Here is a 16,989-nt window from a genome sequence, read left to right on the forward strand (position 1 = left end):
TCCTTATGTAGCTTTTACATTTTCTGACAGGCTGTATAAAAAACATTTCTTTTATAAAGAAACTAAAATTGCTGTGACGCTGGATCATATTTGCTTACATTGTTTGGCAGCTGTCCCTCTACTCCTTTTTGATTGTTTGTGGGGGTGTTTGTGAATCCCTGTCTTATCCTTCAGAGTGTGTGTAGGTGAGCTGATGCAAGTGAATCCTTGTTCATCCTAGTTGCTTCTGCATTGGACCATTTTTGTTGTTGTTGTTTTTGTTTTGTTTTTCCAGAAATCCAGCTGACTTCTACATTGTGTGTTGTCATCAGATCTGCATAGTGTAGAGTAAGCTGTGGAAATTTTAAATCTTCATTGTTGTGAACTAATACTCTTAAATATCATTTGTTTGTTTGCCATTATTTTCACTGGACAATAGGCTTGATAATTAGGCTTTTGTTTGTTGTTTATATGTTGCTCTTAGCCATGATTCACTTTGTGCAACCTTTTATTTTTGAGCAAGAAGAATAGGGAAGTCGCATCATGTTACAGTACTGTGAAAAAAGTCTTGAGTCTCCCCTGTTTCTTTATATTTTGTTGGCTGCAGGAATTTAATGAGTCGTTTGCAAACATATTTATTGTTGAGTTTGTACAATTCTAATGACCTTGAAAGTCAATATTTGGGATGACCACCTTTAGTATTCAACACAGCGTGAGAACTCTCTCAGGCAAGATTTCTTACCATTTCTTTAATCTTCAGGAATCTCCAGGCTTCTTGAAGGACATTTAAAGCTTTTCTTTGGATGTTGGCTGCCTTTCGTTCCACTCAGGATGATCCCACACTACCTGAATAACGTTGAGGTCCGGGTTCTGGAGAGGCCAATCCGTGACTGGTAGTGTTTCATTGTGTGTTGGAGGCAGTCTTGTGTTTTTTTGCATTGGCAGTGTGGTTGAGATCACTTTACCAGACACTTTGCAGATGGTATTGCATGGTGGGTCCAAATCAGACTGTGTTTTTCTGTCTTCATAATTCTATCAGTTTTGCTGAGATCCCCAACACCACTGGCTGAAATACACCCCTAAGCCGTGACACATCCTGTTTTACTGATGATTGTAGATACTCACTATTGCAGCTCTCTCCTGTCCCTGTGTTAACAACAATTTGAACCAGAAATTTCTAGTTTGGATTTGTCACTCCGTAAAACCTGTCACCACTGATTTTCAGTCCTGTTTATATGTAAATTGGGATACCTCGTTTTTCCCTTCTTTAAGAATGGCTCCTTGACAGCCACCCTTCCATGGGGACAATTTTTGATGAGCTTCAGAAGACGGTGGATTCATCTGCAGAGCCAGATGCATCTCTCAGTCAGAAAATTGTTAGGCACAAGGACTGGACTGAAAGTGAGTGAAAAAGCAGCCAATGTCCAAACAAAAACTTTGAAAGTCTTTCAGAAAGACCACTTTAAAACAATGACCCGAAAATCAAAATGTAAAGAAATCAGGGGTAGCTCAACATGTTTTTTGTTGTTGTTGTTGTTGTTGTTTACAGTACTGTATGTTCACGTTTCTCCTAAACCACAGATGTCAGTCAATATTGAAAATAATCATTAGTCCCTCAGTAAATCACTCAGTGTGGAACTGATCTATAGATTGCAATAGTTTTGGTTGAAAATAAAACACATGTAAATAAAAAGGCTCATAGTTGGACAGGACTGCTTGTTTCTGGCTCTTGACACACATAGGTTCAAAAGCTCATTGCAGCTCTTTAGCAAGTTGGTGGCCTTCCCAGTTGAAGCAATTTGGTGTTCAACATCTGGTTCCGGACATGTGGACAGGTGGAGTCGAAAGTCAAAACATGTTATGTAATCACAGATGTAGTTTACCAAGTGAATGCATAATCCATTTTGTCACAGATTTGGTGTTCACATGCAAGTCATGGTATGTTGTTGGTGTTCACAGTAAAGTGTAAAGGTGTCTTTGTTGGCAATGGGTTGGATGGTGTAATTGCGTGTGGGACACCTTGTAGCTCTGGTGTTTGGTGGTGTTGGTTTGCATAATTTAAGTCTCACAGCTTCTGCTTGAAGTGCTGTTTGAAATAAAGCGGGGCAGGAGAGAGACAGATTTGCATATCTCAGAAGACAAAGCAACAGTGGGGAAAAAAGAAAGCCTTCAGTAAACGGCCTGAATAAGAAGAGAGTGGGTAGGGAGAAAGAGTGGGAAATTTTTGAGCCACAGGGAAAAAGACAAAACAACAAAGAAAAAAAACTTTGCGAGGGAAAAGAATGGAGGAGGAAGAAATGCAGATGAGACAGAAGAGCTTTTGGAAATGAGTGGAGAGGAGACTTTGGGGCAGCTGCTCGTACACAACAAACATTATAATTCTTATGAGATGCAACATAATTATAAGATAATTATAAGACACAAAGAGCATTATCTGAGTTTGATTTGGGGATTTGGCTCAAACACATATTTCCCCATGTAATTATGTAATAATCTATTCTTTATTTACATGTAACACAACCTCAAATCCTTTCCAGAAAATTTGGGACACTGTGTGAAATGTAGATAAAAAGTGAATTCATATATTTTTGCTAAAACAATAAAAACAACCAGTTTCAACATGTGATGTTGCATCTGTGCCATTTAGAAGTGGAAATAAGATTTAAGTGATTTCCAAATCATTGCAATCTAAGCTGATGTGCAGTTCACAGTGAATCCTAAATTCTTTGAAAAGGTGACCCGAGTGCGCTTCTGAGTTTCATTGGAAGTGGCTGGCAACTGGTAGATTACAGTCATAGCAATAGTGACTGCAATATGTGGTGCCAACAGATAATTTGTGAACAGCAGGCTGACACATGTAAGTGACCGTTTCCAAAACAAAATAACAGTCGTACAGCTGACAAAGTTTTCTGCTAAGCTGAGACAGCACATAACACCCGGCGTTAGCTTGTTCCCACCCACACCGTGCTCCAATTCCAGTTTGAGTTGCTGGGTTAAAATTCCTAATGAAATGCTTGGTTCTGTTTGATAACTATGCTAATGAAAATAGTCATGAAGCCATCCTATAGATTAGCCAGATTTCCTTCATTCATTGCTACTTCATTAAATGGCAACATTTTCGTAATGCTGTAACCTAATTTCGAACAAGCAGTGAGGGATGTCCCGTGTCCTCGTGACAATTTGTTAGAGATAGAAGATGTCTCAACTTTATGTTGATTATGCACTTATCTTTCTAGGCACAAAAAAATCTAATTTTCTAGGATGCCATTACAATTTTGATGAAGAGCATTTCATTACCTGTATTATCTGTCTTTACTGACATAAAGGGATCCGTTTAAATTGTCACTAATGCCTTGGCCTCATCAAATATACATGAAAGGAAAGTCGGTGATAAACAAAAACACAAGATGGGGGAGAATAAATGAGTAGACAGCAGTAGACTGTAGATAAATTATGCGTTTATTAATCAGTATTTATGTTTGGTAGAAAAGGTGGTTATTTCCTATATTCTGGATAAATGGAAAAGCAGCTTCTAAGAAAGAGAAAATACGACTGTCCACACTAATGGAAATGCTGCAGATTCAGATAGTAGAAACGCACAAAGATGAGATCAATAAAGCAATGTCTATGATAAAATAATCCCAAACAAAGCGAGGGGGAAAAGCATTCCTGTGTTAGTGAGCAAAATGTCTGTTTATCATTGTTTTTATTAGTATTGGATCCAATTTGCTGTATTGTTATTCATCACATTTCCGCTGTGTTGCATAATATTTGTTACATAATGAAAGCAACACAAAAATAGATGTCTATAATTTGGCTGATGGCCATAAGTAGGAACACTTTTATTGCAAAAAAAAGGAGAACTGCATTTAGGATCATGTTAATGTTGAAACAAAGTCGATTGCATAAGCCAGAGGGATTTCTTGTGTCACGATGGTTTTCTCTTTCTTTCTGCATCAAGTCGGATGTATTATAGTTTAATGACTGTGTCCCTCACGTTGAGCTGTGTGAGCTGCTTTTCGTGGTTTACGAAAAGATTAATTGGTATAAGAGAAGTCATCCGGTGCTTCATTTGTCCTGGGTTGTCCTAGATTGTCCTGGTATCTACATATTCTATTATTTCATCCCCTATTCTCAAATATCTGCAAAGACTTGTTAATACTTATTATGTATTCTTGATGTTATCTGTCCAGTCTTTCTTTTTTGGGGGCAATCGTGGCTCAAGAGTTGGGAGTTCGCCTTGTAATTGGAAGGTTGCTGGTTCGAGCCCCAGCTTGGACAGTCTCGGTCGTTGTGTCCTTGGGCAAGACACTTCACCCGTTGCCTACTGGTGGTGGTCAGAGTCCGGTGGCGCCAGTGTCCGGCAGCCTCGCCTCTGTCAGTGCGCACCAGGGTGGCTGTGGCTACGATGTAGCTTGCCATCACCAGTGTGTGAATGTGTGTGTGAATGGGTGGATGACTGGATGTGTAAAGCACTTTGGGGTCCCTAGGGACTAGAAAAGTGCTATACAAATACAGGCCATTTACCATTTACTATTTTTTTTCCCCAGTGTTAATTCTAAAAGCAAATTTTAAATTTTAAATTTGACTAAAATGTCATTTAGTTTTGGCATCTAGGTTCTTTTGGTTTTAGTCAACTAAACATTGTAGAATATAAGATTGTTGTCGGCCAAACCTAAAGTTGATTCGGTTGACTAAAATATAACTTGTAAAAATGTTCTCCTGTTTTTACTGGAGAACGTTGCTGTAATGGGTTTAAAAATTATTTTCCCTTGACTCTTCTTTTCTTCCTAAGTGTTAACATGTTACGTATTCATGAGAAACAAGTGTGGGAGCTAGCTGTACTGTTCCCCGAGGGCTGCTGAAATGTGTTCCTCCAACATTACTAAACAAGGAGATTAATTCTGATTGGATCAAACTCTTCCCGCCTTTCTACAAAACTTATTCAGTTCTGATTGGATCTCATCTCTCTAGAATATTTTCATCTTGTTTTTATTCGTTGATGGAGTCAATACTTTTCATTATAATTTTTGTCCTTGTGCATCAGCTTTTATTTATGATGAAAATGAGCAAACGGTTTAGAGAAATGCTTCTTTCCAAGCAGTTTGATTTATTATTGCAGATGCTCTGATCATTAAATGTAAATAATCTGTGATTGTTAGTGTTACATTTATAGTAAATTTTTAGGGTTTTGACCAAAAGTGTTGCAGTGTGCTGCAGTCATGCAAGAACAGGTGGTGGGAGGTCTTGTAAGTTACATCATGGATCTAGTTTTGCTCAGAAAAAATCTATAATATACAAATATGTTTTACTTGTTGCTGGGTGCAGTGTCATATTAGCTCCCACTGTGACAGGATTTGAAAATAAAATCAAACAGCAGCAGAATTTTAATGAGGGAGAAGAAAAAAGTAAAATATGTTGTCACGTCCATCACGGGTGGTTTCTACTGGTGGATTTGTGGATGTGACACATTAAATATCTGATATTTCCCAATTCTCTCAAGTGTGATCAGAATTATGGCAACAATGAAAAGTGAAGTATCTTATTAGAAAGCACCCTGATAGCTGCTGCTCATAATTTCACCAAACTGATTTGGAGTCAATAAACACAATAAGGAGTCTTTTTTTCCTGATTTCCACAGAAAACTGCTCGCTTCCTCCCCTCCATCTGCTGTCTGTCAGGGAAGAAATAATGCACTTACAAAGTCTGCCAGGTCTACATCTTAGCTGCATTTTTTTAGTGTGCAAAGCATTGTTGAAAAAAGTGAGATCCTTAAGTCTCAGGATCTCGTGGATGTTCATGGAGCAATGACCCACAGTTTGCGCTGGAGCAGTTTGCAGCCAGTTGTAAAGCAGCTAGGATGAGAAGTGGCACCTCTGAGTCTGAGGCCATGGTTCTGAGTCTGAAAAGTGGCATGCTAAATCAGGGTTGGGAATGAGTTGCTGGAGGATCTCAAGTGCCTCAGGGTTTTGTTCACAAGTGAGGGAAGAAGGGAGTGGAAGAGTGGCAGGCGGATTGGTGCAGTATCTGCAGTATTGCGGATGCTGTACTGGTCTAAGTATGAAAGTGAAGCTGTTGATTTACTGATCGATCTACATTCCCACCCTCATGTATGGCAACAACCTGTGGGTACTGAATGCCAGTGGCATGAATAACCTTCCTGTGTGGGGTGTTTGGGCTCTCCTGTAAAGATAAGGCGGGCGTCCTTTCGATTTTTAAAAGCACATGTGAAAAAGCAAAGTCCTAATATGTTGTCCTGTAAGGGTCAGAATTGGACAAAACAATGATACGTGCCGTCACTGTAAACGAGCAGAAATACCGTTAAGGTCCTTTCACAGACACACTGGGCTTTCTTGGGCTTTAGAAAGTTACTTTTTGAAAGTCTGCCACAGTGCCTACGTGTCACACTGTGACAGCTTTGGAATAATATTGTGTGAATTACAGCCACTGTTTCCTGTGTGGATGCAGCCTGTTCGGTGTAACAGGATAAATCTTCTCCCGCCCAATGTGACTCGGTCAGCAGAGTTTGATTCAGGAGTTCCTCTTTTATTGTGTCTGGCCCTGGGCGGGGTGTTGTCATTGTAACATCCTTCCGTATGGGACCTGACGTCCATGATTCACCTAACCCTGCTGATATCAGCTCTGCTATGAGTCATCCACAGCTTTATTTGGTTAACTGCTAAGTTCAGTCATAAAAGTGCAAAATACTCAAAGATTTAATTAGGTAAATATTAATTTGCTAATGCTTTTGTGATAAACTGTCAGAAGAGAAGAAAAACCAAGGTTCTCTTAACATTGTTCTGTTAATATTGCATTTTAAGTTTCACAGGTGGTCATTGTAGAATGTCTGCATGATTGTTATTTGGTTGCCTTAAAAAAACATTCTGAAAATCTGTGTTTGGATGTCTTTTTACCTATAAAGCATATTCACTTGTGAGACCAGCCCAAGTGTTTTAAAATAGTCCATTGGTGGACCCTATATGTCAAGCAAAGCTGAATAAGCTCTTAAATCCCAGCCAAAGACATAATATTGGTTTAGAAAACAACACTTAAATTTATTGCTTTTTATTGCTTTTTTTTTTATGCACCTTCTTTTGTAGTTAACTGTTTTATTGTATTTTATTTTATTTTTTCCTTGAAAATAATCTGTTGATGGCAGGCTAGTTTTAGAAATGGTGCATAAACTGCATAAACAGATTATGTAACCTACCATTCCTGTGTAATATTTAAACATGGACTGAGCTTGAATTTAATTGGCTATTTGAGTTACACTTCACTTATTATCCATGGATTTGATGTTAATGTGGTATTTCAGAGCTTGTTATAATTGGCTGTGAGAAGCTGGACTGGTCAATCAGGATAAAGCACATCTAAATGCTAATGGCTTTTTCTTTGTCTTTCTTCCTCCATTAGATTCATGATTTGCATTGAAGTGTGGCTTAACCGGATATAACAAGGGTTCCAGAAAAATGTTTAGTCCCATCTTTCCTTCTTTGAATGTATTTAGTAAACAACTAGGGTAGGGCCTTTATCACTCTGCTACTTTTTGTTAGCATTGTATAATTACAGAAGTACATAAATATGACCGGATAATTGGACTTGTGCTGATAACCAGAGTTTTAAATGTCAGCCTTTGTCATTTTACAGATTGAATGGTGTGGATTTTTCACCACTGATCTTTTTTTTTTTTAAGTGGGTTGTTTTTTTTAATAGGTGCCATTGTTTTTAGAGTTTATTTTACTTAAAACAGTAACTGTGTGGTTCAGTGCCAGTTTTCAGGTCTTTGGTTGTTTGCATTCAGTCCAGCATGAAGAGAATATTAAATGACCCAATTTCAACAGGTGATTTAATATTGAACAGACAGAGGTGTCTTATTGAATGCTTATTTTGAAAATAAGTTTCAGTCACACCCCAAAGGCTGTGAACTGTGTATGTTCTTGTATATTTTTATTTTTACTTGGTTTTGCCTTGAGGCTTTACTCTTTGATATTTTGTGGATTTCAGTCTAATTTCCAGCAGTGAAACATCAAATATTGACAGTTAAGAGGAAATCACTCACTGGCCTGATAACACATTTTCCATAGCCATCAGTCATCCCTCATTGTCATCAAATTTTATGTGAATATGTATCGGAAGAAGCCCTGCACATAGTAAAGTGGTTAGAACTGTTCCCTCACAGCAAAAAGGTCCTGGTAAAGTCCAGTCTGGGGCTTTTCTGTGTGGAGTTTGCATGTTTTCCCCGTTTTTCCTGCTTGGGTTCTTTCTGCACGCTCGGACTTCATCCCACAGTCCAGAAACATGCATGAGGTTCAGTTAGTTGGTAAACCTAAATTGTGAATAGGTGTGAATGTGAGAGTGAATGGTTGTCTGTCTCTTGTGTTGGCCCCATGACAGATAGGCAACCTCTCCAGGGTGTACTCCACCACTCACCTTGTGAAGCTGGGATACCACCCCCCCCCCCCCCCCCCCCCTTGCACACCGGAATTGGATAAGCAGAAGAAAATGGATGGATGGATGTATCACAAGAGCCACTGGTCACACTGATCATGTGTGAACTCTGCTGAATCACATTTTCCATCTGAGTAACAGTTCATAGGGTTTTGGATTTTGATTCAGTAACAACATCAGTGACTTCATTTTACTTAAGCTTGACTCAAACAGTCCATAATAATACAGAAATAACCTGTTTCAGTTCCCACTGCTTCTGCCCCTTGCCTTTCTGAGTCTTGTAGGACCATTTTGGGTTAGAAAACAGATCAGCTCCCTGTAGGATGGACTGAGGTAGTAGAGAAAGTTTGCCACCTAATGGAGAAATTGAAATACTGCTTTTCTGAATCATTCTCTCCCTCCCACAGATGATTATTTTTTGTTGTGTTTTTGCTTCTGCCTTTCTGCCTCATCCTACTCTTTGTTACCAGTGTTGCATGAATAAATCTAAATGCACAACTAACTGAATTAAGTTGAATGTATTCTTTTCTCTCCTGTTGTGTTTTTCAGGTCTGAGGTCCTCCACGTTTGAATTGTTTCAATCATTATTCATCTACAGATACTCACTGTAGTTTGGAGCTTCATGGAGGGATTTCCTGTCCACTGACCTAAAGGGCTGACCTTCTGGACCCGCAGCCATGTCGGCCTGCAGCACCTTCACAGAGCACGTGTGGAAACCAGGCGAGTGCAAGAACTGCTTTAAACCAAAGAGTTTGCACTGTCTAGCTCAGAGTAGTGGAGGGAAGCCTCCTTCTGAGCAAAGACCTCAAACATCCCAGCAACAGAACCTTCCAGCTGCTGGTGCCAGAGCCAATCCTAACCATACCACCACCAACTCCCAGCGGACTGGCAGTGGATCTGCTCGCTCAGGACACTTCCGTCCACCTGTGGCCAAGAAGCCAACCATCGCTGTTAAGCCCACTATGATGCTGCCCTGCTCCTCTGCAGGACTTGATTCAGATGGCAATCTCCAGCAACCACCAAAGGTAATAGAGCAGGGGAAAACATCAGCCTTCACAGTCTGGAATCGCAATGGACTGAACCGCAAAAGACCTGGTGGGCCCAGCAACAACAATGAAGGAGAGGATGACAATGATGAGATTGAGGGTTATGGACCACTTAGCCCAAGGACACCTAGTGGAAATAACAACAACAGCAGTGGATTGACAGATGTACTTAAAGAGATTGCTGGGTTGGGCCCTGGTTCTAGTCCCACGCAACTTTCTGGCTCAAAGGACTTGTTTTGGGGTCGGATCAGTAGTTCATACCGACGATCCTTAGAAAGAGGCATACCAGCTTCAAGCTGTCTGGCTATGGGAAGTAGTAGTGGTGGTGGTGGTGGAGTTGGGAGCACTGCTCAAAAACGGGTATCCCTGAGCGATAGTACCAAGATCATCAGCACAGAAGGTGGTCGCTTTTGTTATCCGGACTTTACAAGTGAAAGTGAAGATGAGGAGGATGAAGATGATGATGATGAGGAAGACACTGAAAGGGATGATGATGAAGAGCATGAGAGCTGGGATGAAAGCGATGAAGAGTTGGTAGCCATGGAAATCCGTATGCGAGGACAACCACGATTTGCTAATTTCCGTGCTGCCACATTGTCTCCCGTTCCCTTTGCTGCGGGGAAAAAGTGGAATACTGTGCCGCTTCGCAACCGCTCACTACAGCGAATTTGTGCGGTGGACTATGATGATAGCTATGATGAGATCTTAAATGGCTATCCTTCTGTGGATTCCAATGGAGGGCTGATTTCCTACGGACCTCACGATATGCTAGGCAGCGGCTTCCTGTCAAATTCTGAGTCTGCCACTTCTCCTGAATCATCGTCATCAATACCGGAGGATTCTCGAACAACATCCAGCAGTGGTAGCAGCGCTAACTGTGTCCTTCGAAATGGCTTGCATTCTCCCACATTTTGTAAGCCACCTATCACCTGCACTTCTCCTCCTAAGAAGGAATCTGTCAACAGGGCACTGAGTCCACTAAAGGTAGCTGAAACACACAAGGCTGTCCTGGCTATCAGATTAGAGGATCAGGATGGCAGAGAAGGGATGCCAATGCCCCAAGCGCTTCCTGGTCAGCCAGTCACTATAAGTTTTAGTCCCACAGAGGAGCAAGCTAAACCATACCGTGTAGTAAATTTGGAAAAGTCATTGATCTGTAAGCCTTACACTGTAGTAGATGTCTCAGCATCCATGGCCAATAAAGATGAACAGATTCCAGATTCTCAAAAACCCAAAAACCAATCGATGCCTTCAAGCCCTACGACATCTAGTAGCACTCCTTCAGCCCAGGCCGTAGCTCCAATGTCCCCAATATCTGTGTCTTCTCCTGTGATGCCAACATCACCTACTTCTTTTGCTCTGTCAGGTTCATCCCAAAAGAAGATTAGCAGCATACGTTACCAAGAAGTGTGGACATCAAGCACAAGCCCTCGCCAAAAAATACCTAAAATAGATTCAGGGGTTGGGAATAATCCTGTCCCTGCCCTGACCACTCAGCACTGCAGCCACAAGTCAGCTCCCACTTCTCCCATTGCTGGGCTATCTTCTTCTCGAACTGTACCTGTGAAATCCCCCAATTTATCAGAGATCAAATTTAACAGTTTCAATAATGCAGGCATGCCTCCTTTTCCCATTATTATCCGAGATGAGCCTGCTTATGCCCGCAGTGCCAAGAATGCTGTCAAGGTACCTATTGTTATTAATCCAAGTGCATATGATAACCTAGCTGTGTATAAGAGCTTTCTGGGACTCAGTGGGGAGCTACCACAGACAAAAGGGATGGGTAATAGGGTAGCCAGCCATACTTATGAAGAGATTGGATCCTCTGAGAGTGTCCAGTCCGCCTCAACAGAGAAAACTCTCTCTGGTAGAGGAACATCAGAGCGAGCCTCCTTTGAAGAGACAAAGGTTCCACTTGAAGCAGTGTCAAAAGCACCAAATCTACAACCTAGAACCACTACAGACTCTTGCACTGTGACAAGCACTGTAATGGGCTCGACAAGTGGGGCATTCTCACCCACTATATCAACAAATTCTCCCGCCAATCCTGCCATTACTGCAAATGCAAATGTACCTGCAGCCAGCACTACTGCCAGTATTGTTACACACACTTATAAGACAGGTGGAGATGCTGCTTGCAATAAAGATGATAATACAAGCTTAGCTTTATCTTCTGGGACAGCTGTAAGCCATAGGGAGGAAGCCAGTGCTGTGCTTTCACAGATTGTGGCCTCCATCCAGCCTCCTCAATCTCCTCCGGAGTCCCCATCAGCACAAACCAAATCTTTTAATTCCGAGGAGCTATATGCCCTCCCACCTGATGCCATTAAGGAGACCCTTCTTCGGCCCAAGTCTCTCTTTTCCCCAACTGATGGCTGTCTTTCCAAGTCAAAGAAAGACACACCCTCAAAAGTTTTGTCTAAGTCTCAGAGTGCCTCTGCTGCTGCCCCACTCTCAAGCCCCCAGCCTGAGCCCACTGCCCCCTTCCCTCCTCCAAGATCTACATCCTCTCCTTATCATGCTTCTAACATACTCCAGAGACATTTTGGAAACTGGACCAAGAGCTCTGCCTCCAGTTCACCAGTGCGACCTGGCGAAGGTGAAGCGAGTCCTGGAGGGGAAGGGAGACGTAGTTTAGCAGAAAGCTCCAAACCTAAACGCTGGATCTCCTTCAAGAGCTTTTTTCGTAGGCGGAAAGACGAGGATGAGCAGAGGGAGAAGCTGGAGAGAGAGAAGGAGAAGGGCAAGCTTGTCGGGCTTGATGGAACTGTCATTCACATGCTTCCACCACCACCAGCTCAAAATCAGCACTGGTTCACTGAGGCAAAAGCAGAAGATCCCACCCAGAAACCAACCATTATCTTCACCTATAAACCAGACACTGGCAGTAGCCACGGCGATGAAGGAGAACTACGGGTAGAGGAGTGCAGAGAAACTACAATACTGAAACCTGACGGAAACAAAGATCCTAGGCCTTTGAGTCCAGGCAAAACAACATCCTCACCCAAGGCTGGAGGAGAAAATTGCAAGGATTTAAGGTATTTTAAAATTTTTGTTTAGTCTTCTGAAACCAGCAAATGTCGGTTTTCAATAAGAATACTGTCAGAACATGAAACATGTTCATGTTCAAACATGTTCATAAAATCTCACCACTAGATTTTAGTAGGTTTGCAGATTGCAGTGTTGAGTTCTATTGTCTTACCCCTCTCAATTCAGCTGCATAATCCTAGCTACGGAGCGTGCTGACAAACAGCTTTAAAACTTTGTCAAATGAGCCCGATACATGTCGATATGAGTCAGTGAAGCTCACTTCTGACCGATGACAGCAATACTGAGGTGAGTTGTGATGAATATCCTGACCCTTTCTGTCAGTCAGATCAGCTGTTTTTGCTGCTGTTAGGCACAGTTAGCTGCTGTTAGCCAGTGTTAATTAAACTTTCCTTGAAGTGGATCTGACATTGTTAGACCTTTACACATAGCAAATAATTGCATTTTCACATTGTATGAGAGTTTAAACTGTCGGAGGGAATGTGAATTTTTTTAGGACACTCAAGCCTAAAATTAGCTTGGATAATGTTAGCTTATAACATGCTGTCGTTGTTTAGCTGGCTTGTTGTCAGCTGTCTGGAAACGGGATGATCACATGTCACATTAAGTAACTGTGAATAAATGGGAATAAATAATCATGTTTATCGACAAGGATGATGTTTTATTCAGATGCTGGTGGTGTTGTCACTTCCCTTCATGTTTTCACTTCTTTCACGAAGGAGACCCCCTTCTCCGATGATAAACCATATGTGTGATCCTTCATATCTTCAATCTGAAGGTGCAGACAGAAATAACAATTTGCCTGCAAGCTCTCTACTCCTCCACCTTTAGCTTACTACCTATGTGGCTGATCTCTAACTACATACATAAAACGCAATTAGGCAAAACAACAATGTCCATCTAGGCTACTGTATTTGAAATAGCAGGTCAACATGACATTTTCCCCTCCTGTGTGTTTTTAATGGATTCATTTATAAGTTTATGAGAATGCATCAGTTTGTTGGAGGATGTAATTACAACTAATCACTGTATATTTATGAGTGCAATATCCTTTTCTTGTACTAAATAACCTAAAAAAAAACTACTAATTGTACCTTTTTAACTTTCAGCTAAACTAAACCTTGAGTTGAATTGTGTTGCAAACAACTGCTATAAAATATGTGATCATTTCAAAACCAAAAACTAATACAGTTGTGGTGTACAGTATATTCTTTACTTAAAGTACAAAAACAGAAATAATACCAGCATTGTGGGGGTTATGACAGAATGTGGGGTTTTTTAATATAGGATAACAATATAGGATAAATTGTTCCACTAAAAAACAAACAGATTTCAACCCTTGGGACATATTAAAAGCAAAATTAATATTTTTTACCCAATTAGTTGTAGATGTCCATTTTTGTGTAAGACTCAGAGTAGAACTAGTAAGAATCTATCACTCATGTTCACACATGTTTTTCCTCTGTTACCTCCAGCGAATTAATGAATGATTTTGCAGTGCTATGCCAGTATTACCATTACCTACACAGGTTTCCTTCATTGTACTCATGGGAGCCAGCTTAATATGAACATGCTCAGCCTTTACCAGCTGCTGCTTCAAGTGTCATAGTTGCTACTCTCCCCGTCATACATATCAGTCATCACAGATTTGAGAGGTATTTGATCTCAATCGGGCATGTCTACTTTCCTACTTACCCAGCCCACTGTGGTGTGATCTCTTCTGTAATATCCTCTATTACCTGCACAGCAGGCTTTGCGCACAGTGCATTCTTTAAGAGTAGCCCTCCGTTTCCTGCAAGTCGTTCAATAACACATTTATTAAACCCAACTTTAGACTGAGTTTTCCCTGCAGCTAGTCAAAGCTGCGGCTGTATCAAAGCTTCAACCACATTCATATGCACTCTTTCACACTAATTAGCCCTCGCAGTGTAGGTGCGGTGTTCTTGTATTCTAATTTCACAATTTTTCTTTGACCTGCCATTGCCCTCAGTATATCTTGAGGCACTTTTCCTGCAGTGTGACTAATGGTGCTGAAAAATGATAACCCAGATATTATCAGATGCATCGTATGTTCTGCACTAAACTGTGAGCTTGTTTGTGACTCAGAATTGAAGCATTGTATAATTTTACATTTAATGTAGGGATGGTAAATAGTCAAATCAGCTAAATGTGGCTTGGACTTTGGAGATATTAAAAAGCAATTATGTCAAAGTTTCATATTTCTTTACTATTTGTTGACAGATAGAAAATGAAAATGCTTTTGAGCTTGAAGTTCACCAGCTACAGTGATTTGTCTATGATTGGTTTTTCTTTCTTTTTTTCAACCTATCAAACACCATATATTAGAAAATATTTTATAAAAATGTTTTGTAATATATTAGAAAATACTCTTGAATTGATTTGAATGACCTCCTTGCTTCCCAAGGTTGCTTTCTTCTGTGTTTAAATACTGAGTAAAAAAAGCACATTAAAATTATTTTGCATAATTGGACCTGCTACCATAGGGTCCATAGGGCTCTATGGTGGCTGAGATAGGGTCCAGAGAATGGATGGATAATTGGATTGGACCTTTTACTGGAGACTTACTGACAACAGCACCGTTCCCTCTCCTGTTTCATGTACTGTAACCCACAACTACCCACATTATTAGGAATAACTTTCCATAAGTGTTACTGAAGATGCATCACATCTAGACACAGTTTATATCTTTTTCTCACCTTATCTCTCGCCTCCTGCTTAGTCCCTTTATATCTGTGCCACCCTCATATTGTCCATGTCCTGTTTTGTTTTTCTTTTCCTCCAAGAAAAGAAAATGTTTTCCCACCATTCTTTTCTCTGTTTAGTGTAGTTTTTCACTCCTCTTCTATGCTTTCCTTTCAAAAATCTTCTCTTTCGAGCCCGAAGCACTGTGAACTCCTAAATATTTCACTCCTCCATCTTGTCAAAAGCTCAGCCCCATTCTGTCTCTTTTCTTTCTGCTGCTCAAGCTCCTATCTCTCGCCTAACCTTATAACAACATGTGCAAGAATCAAATGTGCACTGCTTCTGATAATATTATTGCACGTCTGCTGAGTGCTTTACAGCAGTGGGCTATATTGGGGTGTGCTCTATATACCCACTGAGAGCACCCAGTACATGTTGCCAATACCTACTAGTAATTAGTCCAAGCAAAGCTTGCACAGAGCACAAAGGATTACTCAAATGAAGTGAGAAGGCTTTCCATTCCTGCTCCCTACAATGAGTGTCCAGATAATAAGTCCAGAAATCCAGACGATATGCTTATTATTACAGTACAGTGCAAAGGTTTTGAGCTATCCCCATTTCTTTATATTTTGGTAGGAAAATGGAAAATAACTGCAGTGTTTTATTGAAACGGTCATGGCAATACAGTATATAAGGCAAAAATAATTCTAACAAGTTTGAAAGTCAGTATTTGGTCTGATCACCTCAATTCTTTAACACAGCCAGAACTCCCTTTGGCAAGCTTTCTCGTAATTTCCTGAAGTACTTCTCAGGATTAGTTCTCCAGGGTTCTTGACGGGCATCCCAATGCTCTTTCTTTGGTGTTGGCTAGTGTTGTTCCTTTCTACATCAAGATGATCCCACACTGCTTTAATAATAGAATAGCAATATTGCTATTCTTAGTTAGTATATTGTCTGTCTCTGTTAATGTTTGTTTATAATGGAGCACTGTAACGAAAACTAATTTCCTCTAGGGATCAATAAAGTATTCTGATTCTGATTAATTGGTTCTCGGCTAAGTTGTGTGTAAACACAACACAACCTAGGTCAGCATTTAATGGTTCAATAAACATGAGTAACAAGAAATGAGAAAATACAGACAATGTCCAAAGAAAACCTTTAAAATGCCTTCAGAAATCCTGGATAGCTTTTGCTCAAGACCACTTTTAAAATTACAAGAAAGTCTTGCTGCTTGTAAGCAAGCAAATAAAGAAATAAATGGTGGCAAAAGCCTTTTGCGCAGCACTACAAATATTCTTAATTTATTGTAAGAATAACAAAGGTTTTTCCCCATTTCTTGCAATGCCTATCCAAATTATCAAGCAATGATTTAAAATACTTATTTAAGTGGTGTAATGCACACACCTTGTAAAACACACTCGTATACCCTCGACTCAGAGTTCCTGTAAAAGCATCTGTGTTAAGCTAGCATGATATAAATCCTAACACTAACTAGCCTAACCTTCAGAAGCTTCTCACCTTTGGTCTAACCGTTCTTCACACCTGACATTGATAAGCAGTTGTTTGGGACCTTGCTGTTAAGTTGTCAATTAGTAACTAAACTACTACATTTCTTCACTTGGCGTGTTGGTGGTAGGGTGCTGTGTTTTTCAAGGAAAAAGCAGCTAAATATTTGTCCCTAGCACCTGAGATTACTTTCATGTTGTGAAAATGTGTAAAACAAATAAATAAAAAATGTGTCACCCTGTTTTAGTGACGGATAATA

At 40.4% G+C, this 16,989-nt stretch overlaps 1 protein-coding gene across 3 annotated transcripts in view; it reads left to right on the forward strand.

The window, feature by feature from the left end:
• The window catches only part of peak1 (pseudopodium-enriched atypical kinase 1), a 102,732-nt gene that overhangs the window by 65,445 nt on the left and 20,298 nt on the right, over positions 1 to 16,989 (forward strand). For all 3 annotated transcript variants that reach the window (XM_026175234.1, XM_026175233.1, XM_026175235.1), the window contains one exon: positions 8,977 to 12,511. In XM_026175234.1, the coding sequence (XP_026031019.1) occupies positions 9,105 to 12,511 (3,407 nt within the window). In that variant the 5' untranslated portion in view covers positions 8,977 to 9,104. The remainder of the gene's footprint in view (positions 1 to 8,976; positions 12,512 to 16,989) is intronic.

This window comes from Astatotilapia calliptera, chromosome 7, assembly GCF_900246225.1.
Source record: "Astatotilapia calliptera chromosome 7, fAstCal1.2, whole genome shotgun sequence".
NCBI lineage: Eukaryota > Metazoa > Chordata > Actinopteri > Cichliformes > Cichlidae > Astatotilapia > Astatotilapia calliptera.